Genomic DNA, 18,629 nt, shown 5'->3' on the forward strand with positions numbered 1-18,629 from the left:
AGTCACTTGATTACAAGTCAGAATCCCAGGTTCTAGATTCAGGGAATTGTCACAGTAATAAAACTTTGAGCAAATCACTCTGCACCCCAGTTTTTAAATCTGTGAAATGAGGGAATTGAAGGAAAAAAAATAAAAGATAATAACCATTTTTAAATGTATTTGTAGAAGACAATTTGTCTAAGCTGTTAGTAACAACAATTGGAAAGTGCAACAACAATGCTAATACATTTAGGATTAAAAATAGCAATGACATAGAAAAATAAAGCCTTCTACCATTATCCATTTTTAGTTCCATGTTCATTATTTCATCCTCTGGATACACCTGTGATCTAGATACATCATCCTGTATCAGACAGATAACCCCCAGCTGACATATGGGGAAGCTGACACAGAGACTAACTTGCTTAAGTCACCACAGCTACACAGTGGGAAGGAGTGATGCTAGAATCCTGGCATTCTGCTCACCAGTTTCCCCTTTCTTTAGATTGCACTACAAATTCAGATGAGCTTGTTTTCAATGGTGTCAACCACCTCTACATACAGTCCTAGTTCATCCTGAAGTACCAAATTCTGGCATATAACTTTCCTTATTCAGTTACCATTGCTCAATTCAAACATTTATTGAGTACAAAGTTCAAGATGTTAAGCTGGGTGCTGAATCTATAAAGAAATAAGATCCTTTCCTTGCCTTCAAAGAATTCATACTTTACAAGAGGGGAGAGGTAAGTATACAGACTGCTATAATAAAAAATTTAATGTATGACAATAAAAAAAATATTGGTTCGAAATTAAGCTAAAATCACAAGGTAGGTGTGGTGGTTAATACTGAGTGTCAACTTGATTGGATTGAAGGATGCAAAGTATTGATCCTGGGTATATCTATGAGGGTGTTGTCAAAGATTAACATTTTTGAGTCAGTGGGCTTGAAAAGGCAGACCCACCCTAATCGGGGTGGGCACCATCTAATCAGCTGCCAGCACAAATAGAAAAAACACAAAACAAAAAGTAAAAAGACTAGACTGGCCTAGTCTCCCAGCCTACATCTTCTCCTGTGCTGTATGCTTCCTGCCCTCGAACATTGAACTCTAAGTTCTTCAGTTTTGGGACTCGGACTGCCTCTCCTTTCTCCTCAGCTTGCAGATGGCCTGTTGTGGGACCTTGTGATTTTATGAGTTAAAACTTAATAAACTCCCTTTTATATATAGCTATCCTATTAGTTCTGTCCCTCTAGAGAAACCTGACTAATACAGTAGGGGAGATCATGGATGATTTTAGGAATTGATATTTGAGCTGGACCCTGGATAAAGAAGGTCTCGTGTGTGCTTGAGCAGGGATTCCAGACATAGGGAACATCATGAGGATAGGCAGAGAACTATTAAAGTGTACATAATATTTGGGAATAGTGATAATGAAGGATGCCAGAGTTAGGCATGCAAGAGGCAAATATGACTGTGAGACCAGATGAGTAATGCCTTGATACGTATTCTAGCTCCTGGGAATACTGAGAAGATTTCTGTATCAGATTGGTGAAACAGTTAGGCCTGTTTTTCAAAAGATGACTAACTAGAATATAAATTTGTGAAAAGAAGGACCAGTGGAAGGACCCTACTCTTTCCTATGTCTGGTCAAAAGAGAAAGACCAAGAGATGTGTGAGTTTAGAAGGAAATTGAGTTCTAAAATTAAAAACTTGGATTTAGGAATCATCAGCTGGTAGTGATGGTAGAAGCTATGGGTATGGATAACATTTTCCAAAGAAAAAACACAGCAAAAGAAAAAAAAGAGTTGAAGATGTAATTCTAGTGAATAAATGAGACAGAGGATGGTCAGAGGGATCAAAGAGGACTGAATTACAAAAGCCAGAAGAAAAGAGAATTTTAAGGAGGAATGGTGTAGACAACAGTTTTGACTGCTACTGAGAGGCTAAGGGGAAACACAATTAAGAGGTCATCAAATATGGTACTTGGAAGGTGACCTTTGGCTCTCTGAGTATATAACAGGCTATAACTGTGTGGGTCCTGGTGTTCTAAACTTGTCAATAATAAAAGCATAAAAAAGGAACTCAGTTTATCTGAGAAAAATACTAAACCTATTTCCTAACAGGAAATAGTCTTAAATATATCAATGCTTATGTAGTTAGTTATTGTGTATTTCGGATTTAAGCATTATTTATCTGGCCCAATTTGTCATCAGGTTCATTAAAATAAAAACTTCACACCATAATAAAAAAATTTTCACCCTCTGGTCATCAACTCTCTTTCCTCATCCAGATGAGGGCACTAAAGTCTCTCTAAAGCCTGTTTAATCTTTATTATAGCTGTTCAGTATTAAGTTGAACACCACAAATAAAAACATTGGAAACAAACACTGTCACAATGCATATTACATTTGCTGTAACTGTAAACAGATTTTGATACTAAGTTTCTCCTACGTTTCTAAGGTTTAACGAATATAACCTTTAAAAAATTAGAGATGAATTTTTATCCACTAGAGATGCCAAGATAAAAAGAGTAAAATGGTACAAATCTTCTGTAGGGCAATACAAAAATTATCAGAAGCCTCAAAAGTGGACCTACTCTTTGGACAACCAATTCAAATTCTAGAAATTTAACCTAAATCCATAATCATAGATACACCCAAAGATTACCTAAAAGGATGTTCCCTAAATTATAAATAAAACAAAAACTAAAGACAGCTTAAATAACCAACAAGAGGAAATGAGCCAAATAAATTTTGGTACATTAGTAAACAATATTATGCAGACGTTAAAATGTGTATCTATAGTACTTGATGGAAATACCATTAATATAAAAAGGCACATAGATACATACAGAATTTTAGGTTTGGGGAAATGTATTTCCTAACATAAACTTGGGTAGAAAAGTTATGGTTGATTATAATTTTCTTCTTTATACTTTTCTGTATTACCTGAAAAAGCCAAATAAAGGCTTACAGTAATTCCAAAAATACTACACTATGTATATTCTAAAGGAATTAATAACATGTCACTAATGACATAAATGTTACTTTAATAAGTGATTAAGAAAGATACATCATGAACATATCAACTCAATGATTTGATTACTTGTAACCTATAATTTTAACAGGAGGAGAGAAAGGACAAAACCAAGACCACAAAAAGACTTAATAAAGACTGCAGTCATTTAGTTGAGCCCAAAATGCAATGTCCTTTAGATCATCAAGACAAAAAACATAACAGGATATTCATTTAGCATCTATAGCTGATAAAAGTGCCCCTTGAGTCACTTTGGAAATGTAGAAAATATAAGTTCTAGCTATGTCTAAATATGAAAGCAAACAACTAAAATCAGGTAATACAGGTTACATTTGTAGTGCCCTTGAATCCATTATTATACAGTCATGTATCACATGATGTTTCAGTCAACAATGGAGTACATGTAAGATAGTGGTCCCATAAGATTATACCATGTTTTTACTGTACCTTTTCTATGTTTAGATACACAAATATTTACCATTGTTACAACTGCCTATAGTATTCAGTCCAGTAACATGCTGTACAGGTTTGTAGCCTAGGAGCAATATGCTATACCTTACAGCATAGGTACGTAGTAGGCTATACCATATAAGTACACTCTATAAAGTTCGTATGACAAAATCGCCTATCGATGCAATTCTCAGAAGATATTCCTGTTAAGTGATACATGACTGTACAGGTAAAACATATGAAAAAGCCTTTCATAAGAGAGTATTTTGTTCTAAAACTGTACAAATAGGAGGGTGAAGCAAGATAGCAGACTACTCTACCAGTCATCCCCTCTTCCCCTGCAATGACAGCAATTTAACAACTATCTACACAAAAAAGCACCTTCATAAGAACCAAAAATCAGGTGAGTACTCACAGTACCTGGTTTTAACTTTATATTGCTCAAAGAGGCACTGAAGAGGTAGAAAAAACAGTCTTGAATCATCAATGATACCCTTCCCCCATCCCCTGGCAGTGGCCACACTCCATGAAGAGAGAATCTGTGTGTTTGGGAGAGGGAGAGTGCAGCAATTATGAGACTCTGCATTGAACTCAGTGCTGCCCTGTTATAACAGAAGGCAAAACCAGACTGAATTCAGTGGATGCTCGCCCACAGTGGGTGTATTTAAACCAACTCTAGCCAGAACAGAATTGCCCATCCTAGAAGTCAGAACTTGAATTACAGCAAGACTTGTCACCTCAGGCTGGAGTGTGCTAGGGCCCAAATAAACTTGAAATGCAGTCTAGGCAACAAAGGCTGCAACTCCTAGGTGAGTCCTAGGGCTGAAATGGGCTCAGAGCCAATAGGACTATAAGCACATATGACCTACTGAGATATCAGCCAGGACAGCTGGGGGGTGCTGACGCCACCTCTCCCCTCATCCCAGGCTACACAGCTTGTAGCTCTAAAAGAGACCCCTTCCTTCTGCTTAAGGAGAGGAAAGGAAAGACTGGGGAAGACTTTGTCTTGCATCTTGGATACCAGCTCAGCCACAGGAGGACAGGACCCTGGTCAGAGTTGTGAAACCCCCTTTCCAGGTCCTAGCTCTCGGATGACATTTCTAGATATACCCTGGGCCAGAAGGGAAACTGATGCCTCTATGGGAAAGACCTAGTCCTGGCAGCATTTATCACCTGACAAGTGAAGAGCCCTTGGGTCCAGGTAGTACACTGTAGGACTTGAGTAAGACTCTGAGACTTGCTGACTTCTGAGACTGTGCAGACTCAGCACATTCTTAGCTGTGGTGGCGATGGGGTGAGACTCCTTCTGCTTGAGAAAAGTAGAGGCAAAAGTAAAGGGGCCTTTGTCTTGATCTTACACCATAGGTACCAGCTCTGCCACAGAAGGGTAGAACACCAAGTGGGTTTTGGGGGGCTACAATTCTAGGCCTTGGCTCTTGTATGGCATTCCTGGACTTTCCCTGGGCCAGAGGCAAGCCCACTACCCTGAAGCATGAGTCCCAGGCCAGACAGCATTCACCACAAGCTGATGGAAGAGCCCTTGGGCCTTAAGGGAACATCAGCAGTAGCCTGCCAGTACTCCCTGTGGGCCTGTGGTAGCAGTGGCCATGGGGTGAGGCTCCTCTATCTTTCAAAATGGGATGGATGAGTGGGAAGGACTACATCTCATGGTTCTAGTGCTAGTTCAGCCACAGTACAATGAACACCAGGTAGATTTCTAAAGTTTTTTATTTTAGTCCCTGGTACCCAGACAGCAACTCTGGACCCACCCTGGTCCTGGAGGAACTCACCATCCTAAAGGGAAGGACACAGGCCCAGCTGGCTTAGCCACCTCTGATTTTAGAGCCCCAGGACCTTGAATGAACATAGGCAGTAGCCAGGGAGTGGTTACAGCAAGTCTTGGGAGAGACCCAGTACTGTGCTGGCTTCATGTCTGACACAGCACAGTGCCAGTGGTGGTGACCCACAAGGGTGCTTGCATCACTCCACCCCCCAGCCCCAGGTGGCTCAGAACAGAGAGAGGGACTCCATTTGTTTGGGAGAAAGTAAGAGAAGAGAACAAGAGTCTCTGCCTGATAATTCTGGGAATTCTTCCAGATCCTGTCTAAGACCATCAAAAAGCAGTACCTCTATAAACCTGCAAGAACCACACTACTGCTGGGCTTGGGATGCCGACTAATGCAGATACAGTTTAGATCACAACACTGAAGTCCTTTCATACTAGAAAGCCTTCCCAAGAAGGACAGGTACAAACAAGCCCAGACTTGGAAGACTCCAATAAATACATAACTCTTTAATGCTCAGACACAGAAAAACATCCAACAGTACGAATAGTGTCCTGGAAAAGATGACCTCACCAAATGAACCAAATAAGACACCAGAGACCAATCCTAGAGAAACAGAGCTATGTGTCCCTTCAGACAGAGAAATCAAAATAGCTGTTTAGAGAAAACTCAAAGAAATTCACGATAACACAGGGAAGGAATTCAGAATTCTATCAGATAATTTTAAGAAACAAATAATTAAAAAGAATCCAGCAGAAATTCTGGAGCTCAAAAATGCAACTAACATATTGAAGAATACATCAGAGTCCTTTAAGAGCAGAAATGATCAAGCAGAAGCTAGAATTAGTGAGACTGAAGACAGGCTATTCATAAACAGTCAGAGGAAACAAAAGAAAAAAGAAAAAAAATACAATGAAGCAGGCCTACAGGATCTAGAAAATAGCCTCAAAAGGACAAATCTAAGAGTTACTGGCCTTAAAGAGGAGATAGAGAAAGAGATAGGGGTAGAGTGTATTCAAAAGATAGTCAACAGAGAATTTCCCAAACTTAGAGAAAGGTATCAATATCCAAGCACAAGAAGGTTATAAAACACTATGCAGATTTAACCCAAAGAAGATTACCTCAAGGCATAATCAAACTCCCAAAGGTCAAGGATTTAAAAAAAGGATCCTGAAAACAAGAGAAAAGAAATATAACACACAATGTAGCTCCAATACACCCAGCAGCAGACTTTTCAGTGGAAACCTTACAGGACAGTAACATGACATATTTAAAGTGCTAAAGGAAAAAAAAATTTTTACCCTAGAATGGTGTATCTGATGAAAATATCCTTCAAACATGAAGGAGAAATAAAAACTTTCCCAGACAAACAAAATCTGAGGAATCTCATCAACACCAGACCTGTCCTACAAGAAATGCTAAAGAGAATGCTTCAATCAGGAATAGGACATTAACGAGCAATAAAAACTCATCTGAAAGCACAAAACTCATCGCTAATGGTAAGTACGCAGTAAAACACAGAATATAATGCTTAACGGTGCTGTGTAAACTACTCTTAAATAGAAAGACTAAACAATGAACCAATCAAAAACAATAACCACAACGACTTTTCAAGACACAGATGGTACAATAAGATATAAATAGAAACAATAAAAAGTTAAAAAGCAGGAGATGAAGTTAAACTAAAGGTTAACTTGATAGAGTGTAGAGTTTTTATTAGTTTTCCTTTGCTTGTTTGTTTATGCAAACAGTGTTGTTATCGGTTTAAAATAACAACTTATAAGGTAGTATTTACAAGCATCATGGTAACTTCAAATCAAAAAACAAAATAAATACACACACAAAAATTTCTTTAAATTAAATCATATCACCAAAGAAAATCACCTTCACTAAAAAGACGAAAGGAAGGAAGACTACAAAACAACCAAAGAACAAATAACAAAATGGCAGGAGTAAGTCCTTATTTATCAATAATAGCATTAAATATAAACAGACTAAACTCTCCAATCAAAAGGCACAGAATGGCTTAAGAGATTTAAAAAAATAGTAAGATCCCATGATCAGCTGCCTAAAAGAAACACACTTTACCTATAATGATACACAAAGACTGAAAATAAAAGGATGGAAAAAGATAATCCATGCCAATGGAAACCAAAAAGAGCAGGAGTCATTATACTAATATCAGACAAAATAGATTTCAAGACAAAAACTGTAAGAAGAGACAAATAAGGTTACTAATGATAAAGGGGTCGATATAGCAAGAAGATATAACAATTGTAAATATATATGCACCCAACACTGGAGTACCCAGGTATATAAAGCAAATATTAGTAGGGCCAAAAATAGAGATAAACTCCAACACAGTAACAGCTGAAGATTTCAACAACCCACTTTCAGCAATGGACAAATCTTCCTGACAGGAAATCAGCAAAGAAACATCAGACTTAATCTGCACTACAGACAAAATGGGCCTAATTTATAGAACATCTCATTCAATGGCTACAGATACACATTCTTCTCCCGAGCACATGAATCATTGTCAAGGATAGACTTTAGGTTAAGTCACAAAACAAGTCTTAAATCATTTAAAAAAAAAAAAAAAAAAAACCTGAAATAATATCAAGCATCTTTTCTGGCCACAATGGAATAAAACTAGAAATCAATAACAAGAGGAATTCTGGAAACTATACAAACACGTGGAAATTAAACAATATGCTCCTGAATGACCAGTGGGGTCAATGAAGAAATTAAAAAAGAAATTTTAAAATTTCTTGGAAAAAACCATACCCAAACCCATGGGATACACTGAAAGCAGTACTAAAAGGAAAGTTTATAGCAATAAGCATCTACATCAAAAAGTAGAAAAACTTCAAAGAAACAATCCAATGATACACTTAAAGAACTAGAAAAGCAAGAGCAAACCAAACCCAAAATTAGCAGAAGAAAAGAAATAATAAAGATCAGGGCAGATATAAATGAAATTGAAATGAAGAGAACAATACAAAACAACTAGGAAACAAGTTGGTTTTCTGAAAAGTTAAACAAAACTGACAAACCCTTAGTCAGACTAGCTAGGAAAAAAGAGAGAAGACCCAAATAAAATCAAAGATGAAAAAGGAGACATTACAATTGATACAGCAGAAATTCAAAAGGTCATTAGTAGCTACTATGAGCAACTCTATGCCAATAAATTGGAAAATTTAGAAGAAATGGACAAATTCTTAGACACATACAACCAACCAAGATTGAACCATGAAGAAATTCAAAATCTAAATGGACTAATAACAAACAAAGAGATTGGAGCTATAATACAAAGGCTTCCAGCAAAACAAAACAACAAAACAAAACAAAAAGCAAAAGCTCAGGACCCAGTGGCTTCACTGCTGAATTCTACCAAACATTTAAAGAACTAATACCAATTATCAGGGAAATGCAAATCAAAACCACAATGCAATTCCACCTTACTCCTGCAAGAATGGCCATAATTTAAAAAAATAATAGATGTTGGCGTGGATGTGGTGAAAGGGAACACTTTTACACTGCTGGTGGGAATGTAAACTAGTACAACCACTATGGAAAACAGCTGGAGATTCCTTAAAGAACTAAAAGTGTATCTACCATTTGATCGAGCAATCCCACTACTGGCACACACACGTTTATAGCAGCACAATTTGCGATTGCAAAAATAAAGAACAGTCCAAATGCCCATGAATCAACAAGTGGATAAGAAAATGTGTGTGTGTATATATATATATATGTATACATACACACACACTGTGGAATACTACTTAGCCATAAAAAGGAATGAAATAATGGCATTCGAACCAACCTGGATAGAACTGGAGACCATTATTCTATGCAAAGCAACTCAAGAATTGAAAACCAAACATCATATGTTTATAAGTGTAAGCTAAGCTATGAGGACGCAAAGGCATAAGAATGATACAATGGACATTGGGGACTTGTGGGGAAGGGTAAAAGGAGGGTGATAAAAGATATCTTTTGGATAAAAGCCTTTTTAACTGGAAATGGTGGGTAGGGTGGAAGTGGTGATGGTTACTGGGTACAAAAACTAATTTGAAAGAATAAAGAAGACCTAGTATTTGCCAGTACAACAGGGTGATATAGTAAAAAAAAATTTAATTGTTCATTTAAAAATAACTAAATGAGTAAATTGGATTGTTTGAAACACAAAGGGTAAACACTTGAGGTAATGGATACCCTATTTACCCTGATGCGACTACAATGCATTGCATGCTTGTATCAAAATACGTCATGTGGCCAGGTGTAGTGGCTCATGTCTGTAATCTCAGCAGTTTGGGAGGCCAAGGCAGGAGGATCACCTGAGCTCACGAGTTCCAGACCAGCCTGGGCAACATGGTGAAACCCTGTCTCTACAAAAAAACTCCAAAATTATCCTGTGTGGTGGCATATGCCTGTAGTCCTGGCTACTTGGGAAGCTGAGGCAGGAGAATCACTTGACACCGGAAGGCAGAGGTTACAGTGAGCCGAGATCACGCCATTGCACTCCAGCCTGGGTGATGGAAGTGAAACTCCGTCTTTAAAAAAAAAAAAGCTCATGTAACCCATAAATATATTCATCTACTATGTACCCAGAAAAATTAGAAATTAAATTTTTTTTAAAAACCAGGCTGGGCATGGTGGCTTATGCCTGTAATCCCAGTACTTTGGGAGGCTGAGGCAGGCAGATCACTTGAGGTCAGGCGTTCGAGACCAGCCTGACCAACATGGGGAAACCTTGTGTCTACTAAAAACACACACACAAAAAATAGCCAGGTGTGGTAGTGAGCACCTGTAATCCCAGCTACTCAGGAGGCTGAGGCAGGAGAATTACTCGAACCCAGGAGGCGGAGGTTGCCGAGAGCTGAGATCGCAGCAACAGAGTGAGACCCATCTCAAAAACAAAACAGAAAAACCCATGTAAATAATAAGAATAGTAACTAACATTTGTTGAATGCTTACCAAGGGCTAAACATTGTACACAAAGCACTGTCAAATCATGTCTCATTCAGTCCTCACAGTAACTGTCTGCAGCAGATGCTACTATGAGCTACATTTTACGCATGCGGAAACTGAAGAACAGAGAAGTTAACCTACACTCAGTAAGAAATCAACCAACGATTTGAAGCTGGGCAGGCTGACCTTCCAGAATACACATGCTTTATAACACGTGTCACCCTGGATTAAGCATGTGAACTGAACTTCGGCCACACTAGTCACGGCAAGACGTAGACTTTTAGCAATGGACTCAAAATGCTGTATGCATAATGACTGAACAATAAAACAGAACAATCCAGTGAATCCTCAGCTCACAAATCACCAAGCCCTGTACCAGCAAAAAATGGAAAAATGTGTATTAACATATAGTATCTTTGATCTAGATTTTATTTCAAGTATCATCCTTATTATAAAACATACTCACAAACATTTCCAGTAGTGCATCTGTTACTATTTGAACTATGTCTTCTGCACGGGTGTTAGCTAGTGGGATGCTCTCTATTTTGCCTTCTGTGTGTCTGGCAAGCAGAAGGGCTGGAAGACTTGCAGCATATTTGTTTGACCTATGGAGAAAGGTAGTATTAAAATTCATGATCAAAATCTAGCATGTCAAAAACATGAAAATCTAGGCTAGGAGATCACAGTGCAAGGCAGCAAATGGGAAGTCCTACTGCTAAGGAAAAAAATGAACTCAATTTCCAAACAAACTTATCTTCTATGACAACCTACATTAAAAGAAAGCAACAGGTAATAATCTATAACAAACTAGATTTTTAAAAAGCAACAAGGCAGTAATCCAGCCAGATTTTTTTCTATACAACTTACTCATCAAGAAAATAAATCAGATTTGGAACACAGTGAATGGTTCTCGACCTTTCTGGACTTGCTCACCACACTGCTGAGTAAGAAAATGGGCATTTATGAGAAACCTACTATCTGCCAGGCACTATACTAGGTATTTCAATTATGTTTTTATTTAACTTTCAGAACTAAAATGGTCATTATGATCTCACTTTGCAGATGAGGAACTAGGACTTAGAGAGTGATAAACGGCAGACACAGACTTCAAATGAGGTGTCCCTGACACACAGTCTGTTCCTGACATAGTCTGTACTCTCTCCACTGAAACAAGAGCCCAAATCCACCCTCCCACAATCCCTTTCACTAACTAAACCTAAAGGAAAATTATCTAAATAGGAAGAAAGCTTTGTGTAAAATTACTAGTGAAGTAGTCATGTATAATAACTTAATTCACGCCAGAACAAAGTATAGACATTATAATAACATAAGCATTAGTTGAGAGGCCAGTTTTCAGATCACTTAAAGGAACCTCTTAGTCGACCAGCTGGTTATAAACAAAACACTGAAAACTACTGGTCTAAGTTTTTGGACCACAGCTAAATGCACAATGACAGCAGAGTAGAAGATTGTGGGTGATTACCCATTGTCAGATGGACAGTCCTCGTATTTCCTTCTTCAATATATACTTTATGAAAATCAGTGATTTCACATATAGAACAAAAGCCTGATCACCAAGAGCATATGTCACCAGTGTTCAAGATGGAAGATTTAAGCTTAGATATCACAATTAGGAATTTGTAGTCAGAAGCTAAGACAGACCAACTACTGGGGCTTAGTATGTACACCTATACCTGAAAATGGGCCATAGAGAATGTGATGTGTATTAATAATAATCTCCAAATTTGCAGTTCAGTCCTTCATTCTATAGCAACTAAAATATTTTGGTAGTCTATAGAAGTCCCAGCTTCTAAAGATAACGTAATTTAAGAGGCTAAAAAAGCACTGATTTTTTATACACACACACACACACACACACCCCACCCACTCACCAACCCAGGGGGTAAATAAAAACTCAGATGCTCAAAAAGTAAAATTTATCCCAAACTATGATAACTCCAAAGAACCACATTGTAGGTAACAGAACCCAAAGAGTAAAATTTTTAGAGGAGGATGGTGAAGTACGAATCCAAGATTGTCCCATGGGGGCTTTGGTCTAAAGTAAAATATCTAAAGAATCTATGGTACTTCCCAGGTACTTTATTTCCTAGAAGGAAATAAAAAAAATTTCTTTAGATTGCTATCTTATTTTCCTCCATCAGCTGTGTAAATATAAGCAATTATTAGATAACATTATTTTGCATAATTTCTTCTTCCCTAAAATTAAAAGAACAATAAACTTACAGTAGCAAAACATCTTCTTCAGAATAAATTCCAGTGATAACATATCCTTTTAGGTAGTTTCCTGCTTCACTAAAATCTTCTTTTGCTATAAATACATAGAGAAGACAGAAATCTGAAACCTTTATAATTGTGTATGCTATTCAACTGATGAAGAGATTTATAGATGGTAGTATTCCATTATTAATTAATCACAAATATAAATATTTAAGTGCATAAGACTTATATAATTTAGTGGTTCCAAAATAAATCTGTATTCTCTTTATGGCATGGGATTACTAAAGAAATGTCAATTGATAGAATGCAACATGGTTTCCAAAACAAATGTACTTTAAATGCAATTCATAAGATTTATAGCACTCTAATCATAGTTACTGAATAAATACTTCTTGCCTTTTAATTTACTCCTATGGCAGAGTAAATGGAGACAGCTGTCTTATGTGTAGCCTGAAAAGAGAAGTAGGTATGTAAAATGATATGCAGATTATAACCATAAAATCTAAAAGTATCTTTATGCATAAAAAAACAGAAGACTGAAAATTCTAGCCCTCTAACAGTGTCTGTGTTAGGGTTGTGCAATTATAAGGGATTCTGTGTCTTTTAAAAAAACAATTCCTACATTTTCTCTAATGTGTTTTCATTAGTTTTGAACTTTAATTTGTATTGTCTTTTCTCATTTGTTAGAATGTACATATTCAAAATACAAACTATTTCTATAAATTTCTGAATACATTTTCATAAATAATAGCATACTCTGGATCTTGTTAATAATGACTATCCTATAACCAAGAAGCAAGTCTGAATTAAATCATTGTAGACTAATGAGAAAAGCACAGAGGTGGACTTATAGGTCAAATTCTTGCCAAGTGAAGGCCAAATGATAGTTCAATTCATACATGAAAGATTCATAGCAGTCAAATAGAAAAATATCGATGGAAGAATGAGTCACACAGCACCTACTAGGCTAGGCATGCTGAACCCAAAGATCTGTACCTCAGCAGTCAGCACTACATTCATGATGTAAGCATTCAACATTGTCAACATCGGGTAACCACAAGATTATTTTCTTTAAAAAGGGTACATACTTTCCTTAAGATTGAGCAATACTGTCTGTAGGAAAGCAAACTTACTAGAGTAGCTCAGTAGGCAGCACGGGGAACTCATTTACAATCACAGCTTTAATGAGAAAACAGGCCAGGTGCGGTAGCTCACACCTGTAATCCCAGGACTCTGGGAGGCAAGGTGGGTGGATCACTTGAGGACAGGAGTTTGAGATCAGCCCGGCCAACATGGTGAAACCCTGTCTCTACTAAAATACAAAAATTAGCTAGGCATGGTGGCATGTGCCTGTAGTCCCAGCTACTCAGGAGGCTGAGGCATGAGAATCGCTTGAATTTGGGAGAAGGAGAATGCAGTGAGCCGAGATCGTGCCACTGCACTCCAGCCTGGGCGACAGAGAGAGACTCCGTCTCAAAAAAATATATACATATATATTTTAGCCCATGCTACATCAAAGTAGAAAAGACTCATAAGATTATAAACTAGAAATGACTGGGTGTCTGTACTTTCATTTCTAAGAGAAAACAGAGTGAAATTCCAGTCAATAGATAAACTATATCTAAAGCAATGACATAACAGAATCTGTTTCAGCTTCATTTTAGGTAAGTAGCAGTAGAAAAGTACACCATTATTTCCATATAATTTCCTCATACAAAAGACTCTCTATTTATGAATATGTCTCTTGAAAAGTCTCTTCATAAATCCATGTGTTTGTAAATCCTAAGTGACTCACAGGATGGAAAAATCTATGACTGTAGATCTCAGATGCATATTCATTTCCACTAAACTAGAATACATATTTTCCTCTGAACATTAAAAACCAGGCATATTCTCCTCCTTGCTAAAAACTGCATATATGTCAAAATATATGGCAACCTCAAATACAAGAAAGTACTCAATTATCTAAATAAAAAGATGCATAAAAAGCTTTTCAGCTACAAATATATTTTAATTGCATAAAATAAACACATTTATTTAGCAATATTGATTTTTTTCTATCACATCTTATTGAATAATTATTTTTATAGACACACATATATACATACATCTGTTTTTTACCTCTGTCAGCAGGGAGAGTTGAGAACCAAGAAAACCTCAGTAACTAAAAGCACTCCTAACCCCTATATTATACAAATTAGATAAAAGAGATGGATAAACTCCTGGACACATACACCCTACCAAGACTGAACCAGGAAGAAATTGATTCCCTGAACAGACCAATAACAAGTTCCAAAATTGAATCAGTAATAAATAGCCTACCAACCAAAAAAAGCCCAGGACCTGATGGATTCACAGCCAAATTCTACCAGACGTACAAAGAAGAGCTGATACCATTCCTACTGAAACTATTCCCAAAAATTAAGGAGGAGGGACTCCTCCCCAGCTCATTCTATGAGGCCAGCATCATCCTGATACCATAACCTGGCAGAGACACAACAAAAGAAGAAACTTCAGGCCAGTATTCCTGATCAACATTGAAAGTCCTCAACAAAGTACATGCAAACTAAATCCAGTGGCACATCAAAAAGCTAATCTACCACAATCAAGTAGGCTTCATCCCTGGGATGCAAGGTTAGTTCAACATATGCAAATCAATAAATGTGATTTATCACATAAACAGAACTAAAGACAAAAATCACATGATTATCTCAATAGATGCAGAGAAGGCCTTCAATGAAATACCCCTTCATGTTAAAAACTCAATAATACTAGGCACTGAAGAAACACACCTCAATAAGAGCCATCAATGACAAACCCACAGTCAACATCATACTGAATGGGCAAACGTTGGAAGCAATCCCCTTCAAAAATGGCACAAGACAAGGACGCCCTCTTTCACCACTCTCATCCAACACAGTATTGGAAGTCCTAGCTGGAGAAATCAGGCAAGAGAAAGAAAAAAAGAGCATCCAGGCTGGGCGCAGTGGCTCACGCCTGTAACCTCAGCACTTTGGGAGGCCGAGATGGGAGGATAATGTGAGCTCAGGAGTTTGAGACCAGCCTGGGTAACATGGCGAAACCCTAGCTCTATTAACAATACAAAAATTAGATCTCTGAAAGGAGAATTATAAAACGCTGTTCAAAGAAATCAGAGAAAACACAAATAAACAGAAAAACATCCCAAGCTCATGAATGGGAAGAAACAGTATCATTAAAATGGCCATACTGCCCAAAGCAATCTACAGATTCAATGCTATTCCTATCAAACTACCAATGATATTTTTCACAGAACTAGAAAAAAAGTATTTTAAAAATCGTATGAAACTCAAAGAAGGTTAAACATTATTTTTTGAGTGTTTTTCACGTAATTTTACATAATAAATAAACCTGTTCATTCTCTCTCTTTTGGATGCTGCAGGCGCCCTCTGTAACGTTTCAAAGTCAGTTTGAGGTCAAAAAGACTTAATTTTAAACTTGATTTTGGGAAGCCTATTAAATATGTCAAAAGTCTAAACCACTTATCAAAATAGATCACAGGTCGCTGTAAAATAAATCATTTGTTTAGCCAAAGTGATAATTAAAAGGTTTTAAAAAGCAAACAACTTTATTTGATTAAAAAAGGACTCAGTTTTCAAAAACAATTAAAGGACCTAATAAAGATAGAATATGTCTCCTCTTTCTCTCTTTTTTGAGAGTTTATTCAAAAGGTGAATAAAAGTGTTTTATTCTCTTATTACATGAAATTTATGTGCAAAAGAGAAAAGTAAATTTTTGTTCTTGTATTAGTGCATGATCAATTCTAAAGCTGATTTTAATAAAAACTTATAAACAAATCTCATTTCAGTCAGCTTTTAATAACACAAGATTTTAAAATAAACTTTTTGTAATCTCATAAAAATTTTGAAGTTTTCTTTAACTTTCTACAATTTATTTAATCTATATCTTTTTTATTCTTTTAATTTGAAAAAATCTTTAAGTAACTTCTAAACTAAATTTTTTTCTCACATTTTTATGCCTTTATAACTTTCCTCACCAAAAATATATCTTGCTTTTTTAATAGACTCTTTATTTACAATTCTCTTACATTTAATAGTTTTAATTATATTAACTATAATTTTGACTCTTAGTAACCCAAAATCTAGCAAAAACCTAGAAATTAATTTTGAACTGTTTTATATCAATATTTATAGATGAAAACCATTTTATAATTTTTAGAAAGATATTTTAATTTTATTAACAAATCTATTTAGCTTTTTTATATCATGTAAAAATAAGATGTCAAAGTACATAAACAAACATATTTAATAATTAATGTTTTAGTATTTTAACTTATTTAGGAATGACTCAGACATTTCATTATTACTTAACATGACTTTAAGATTTTTGATTATTGGAAAATAAATAATGACACAGGTACCCTCCTAAATGTCTTTCTCAGCTGTACTGAGTACCCATGTGGCACCCAATGCTTACAAAAGGCAGGGCTCTTTTGGGTCCTAAATTTACACACCAGATGTCAGAACAGAAGACAGGGCTGTGAAAAGGATGTCTGGAGAATCTGACCACTCCCAGCATGGCCATGAGGCAAATCCGGGCCAAGCAAGCAGGAACAAGGGGCCCCGCAGTGGGTTACCTAAGCATTGACAACATGCCTCCAGGCCTCACCGTGGCCACCTGTCCAGACCCCAGAATCTTGAAGCTCAAAACCAAAGACCAGCTTATAATAAGATGTGTGCAAATCTCTGGGGAAGCCCAACAGCCAGCTTTAGCCCACAGACAAATCAAGTAAGTGCCAAAAATATCACAGAAAATTAGCAGTTTTATGTCCTTAAAACATGTAAAGACAGCAGAAACCTGTCTGACCAGTAGACCCAGGCAAAAATGTCTGAATTATATTTAAGTTACACTCTTAAAGCCATTTTTATTTTACTTTGTTAACAACTTTAAAACTAGCTTTACCAAATATCATACAAACATAACACATATAGAGACATACAGACAGAAGCAGATTTTATGGCTCTTATAAAAAAAAATGTCATTTGCTGGCTTTTAAATGGTTTCTCTTTTCTTTTTTTAAACGTGTAGTCACCAAGTTCTTTATATTTTTGTTTATATACATATATTTTTTAGAGACACGGTCTTCCTATGTAGCCTAGGCTGGTCTTGAACTCTTAGCCTCAAACATTCCTCCCACCTCAGCTTCCTGAGTAGCTGGGATTACAGGCAGCTTTTTTTTTTTTTTTTTTTTTTTTTTTTTTAGACAGACTCTCACCATCATCCAGGCTGGAGTGCAGTGGTGCAATCTTGGCTCACCACAATCTCTGCCTCCCAGGTTGAAGCAATTCTTCTGCCTCAGCCTCCCAAGTAGCCGGAATTACAGGCACACGCCACCATGCCTGGCTAATTTTTGTATTTTTAGTAGAGATAGGGTTTCACCATGTTGCCCAGCTTGGTCTTAAAAACTCCTAACCTCAAGTGATCTGCCTGCCTCAGCCTCCCAAAGTGCTGGGATTATAGGCATGAGCCACTTCGCCTGGACCTGGCTACCTGTTACAAAGAGTCTTTTAAAAGAGGCAATAAAAATACTGAAATATTTTCTGAAGCTTCTGCACACCAATAGGCATCCCTGAATAAGCCTAATGAGAGAGTCCTCATTTTTAAATGTACTTCTAAAGTGTAGCATTTTTCATTTGAAATGTTCTACTGTAACTTTAAATTACCTTTAGTAACATTTTGCCATTTTTATAAGTGTTTGTAGGTAGTTGTAGCCAGAAAGTGGAGTACTCAGTTCTTCAGAAATGAAGGATCTCATTTTTATGTTGAATCTTGGCTTTGGCTCTTAGATTTCCTTGATCAACTTAGTCACTGACTTTTTTCCTACCTATGAGTGCAAGAAAAAGAAACAAAGGGGATACAACACAAAAGTCCCTGCAAATTTCTGAAAGCTAAAGTTCATACTACCTACAATATTGCCATTTACTGTCAGTTTCTGTCTGATTCGGAAATCTGAGGCCTTTAACTAGATCTAAGTCAATTAATTATCAGATCTAATTTGATCCTGGACCCAGTCCAATTTCTGTAGCAACTTCCAAACCCAGTTCAGATAAAAAACAAATCTGCTCAAACAAACTCAGATAGCTCAGAACACAAAGTCATGGAGCTT

General features: G+C 36.8%; 1 protein-coding gene across 29 annotated transcripts in view; it reads right to left on the bottom strand.

Annotated features, from left to right (window-relative positions):
- Window positions 1-18,629, bottom strand: part of TXNDC16 (thioredoxin domain containing 16) — a 115,716-nt gene that overhangs the window by 17,707 nt on the left and 79,380 nt on the right. For 22 of the 29 annotated variants that reach the window (XR_012415792.1, XR_012415798.1, XR_010588480.2 and 19 more), the window contains 2 exons: window positions 12,470-12,554; window positions 10,692-10,830 (listed from right to left, as the gene is read on the bottom strand). Coding sequence is in view for 19 of the 29 variants with exons in the window: in XM_073997399.1 (XP_073853500.1) it covers window positions 10,692-10,830; window positions 12,470-12,554 (224 nt within the window). In the remaining 10 variants the exon portion in view is untranslated. Of the gene's footprint in view, window positions 1-10,061; window positions 10,596-10,691; window positions 10,831-12,469; window positions 12,555-12,859; window positions 12,914-18,186; window positions 18,348-18,629 lie in introns of those variants that run through there. The other 7 variants (XR_012415799.1, XM_073997401.1, XM_073997400.1 and 4 more) reach the window with 4 other exon arrangements.

Source organism: Macaca fascicularis, chromosome 7 (assembly GCF_037993035.2).
Source record: "Macaca fascicularis isolate 582-1 chromosome 7, T2T-MFA8v1.1".
NCBI classification, from domain to species: Eukaryota; Metazoa; Chordata; class Mammalia; order Primates; family Cercopithecidae; genus Macaca; species Macaca fascicularis.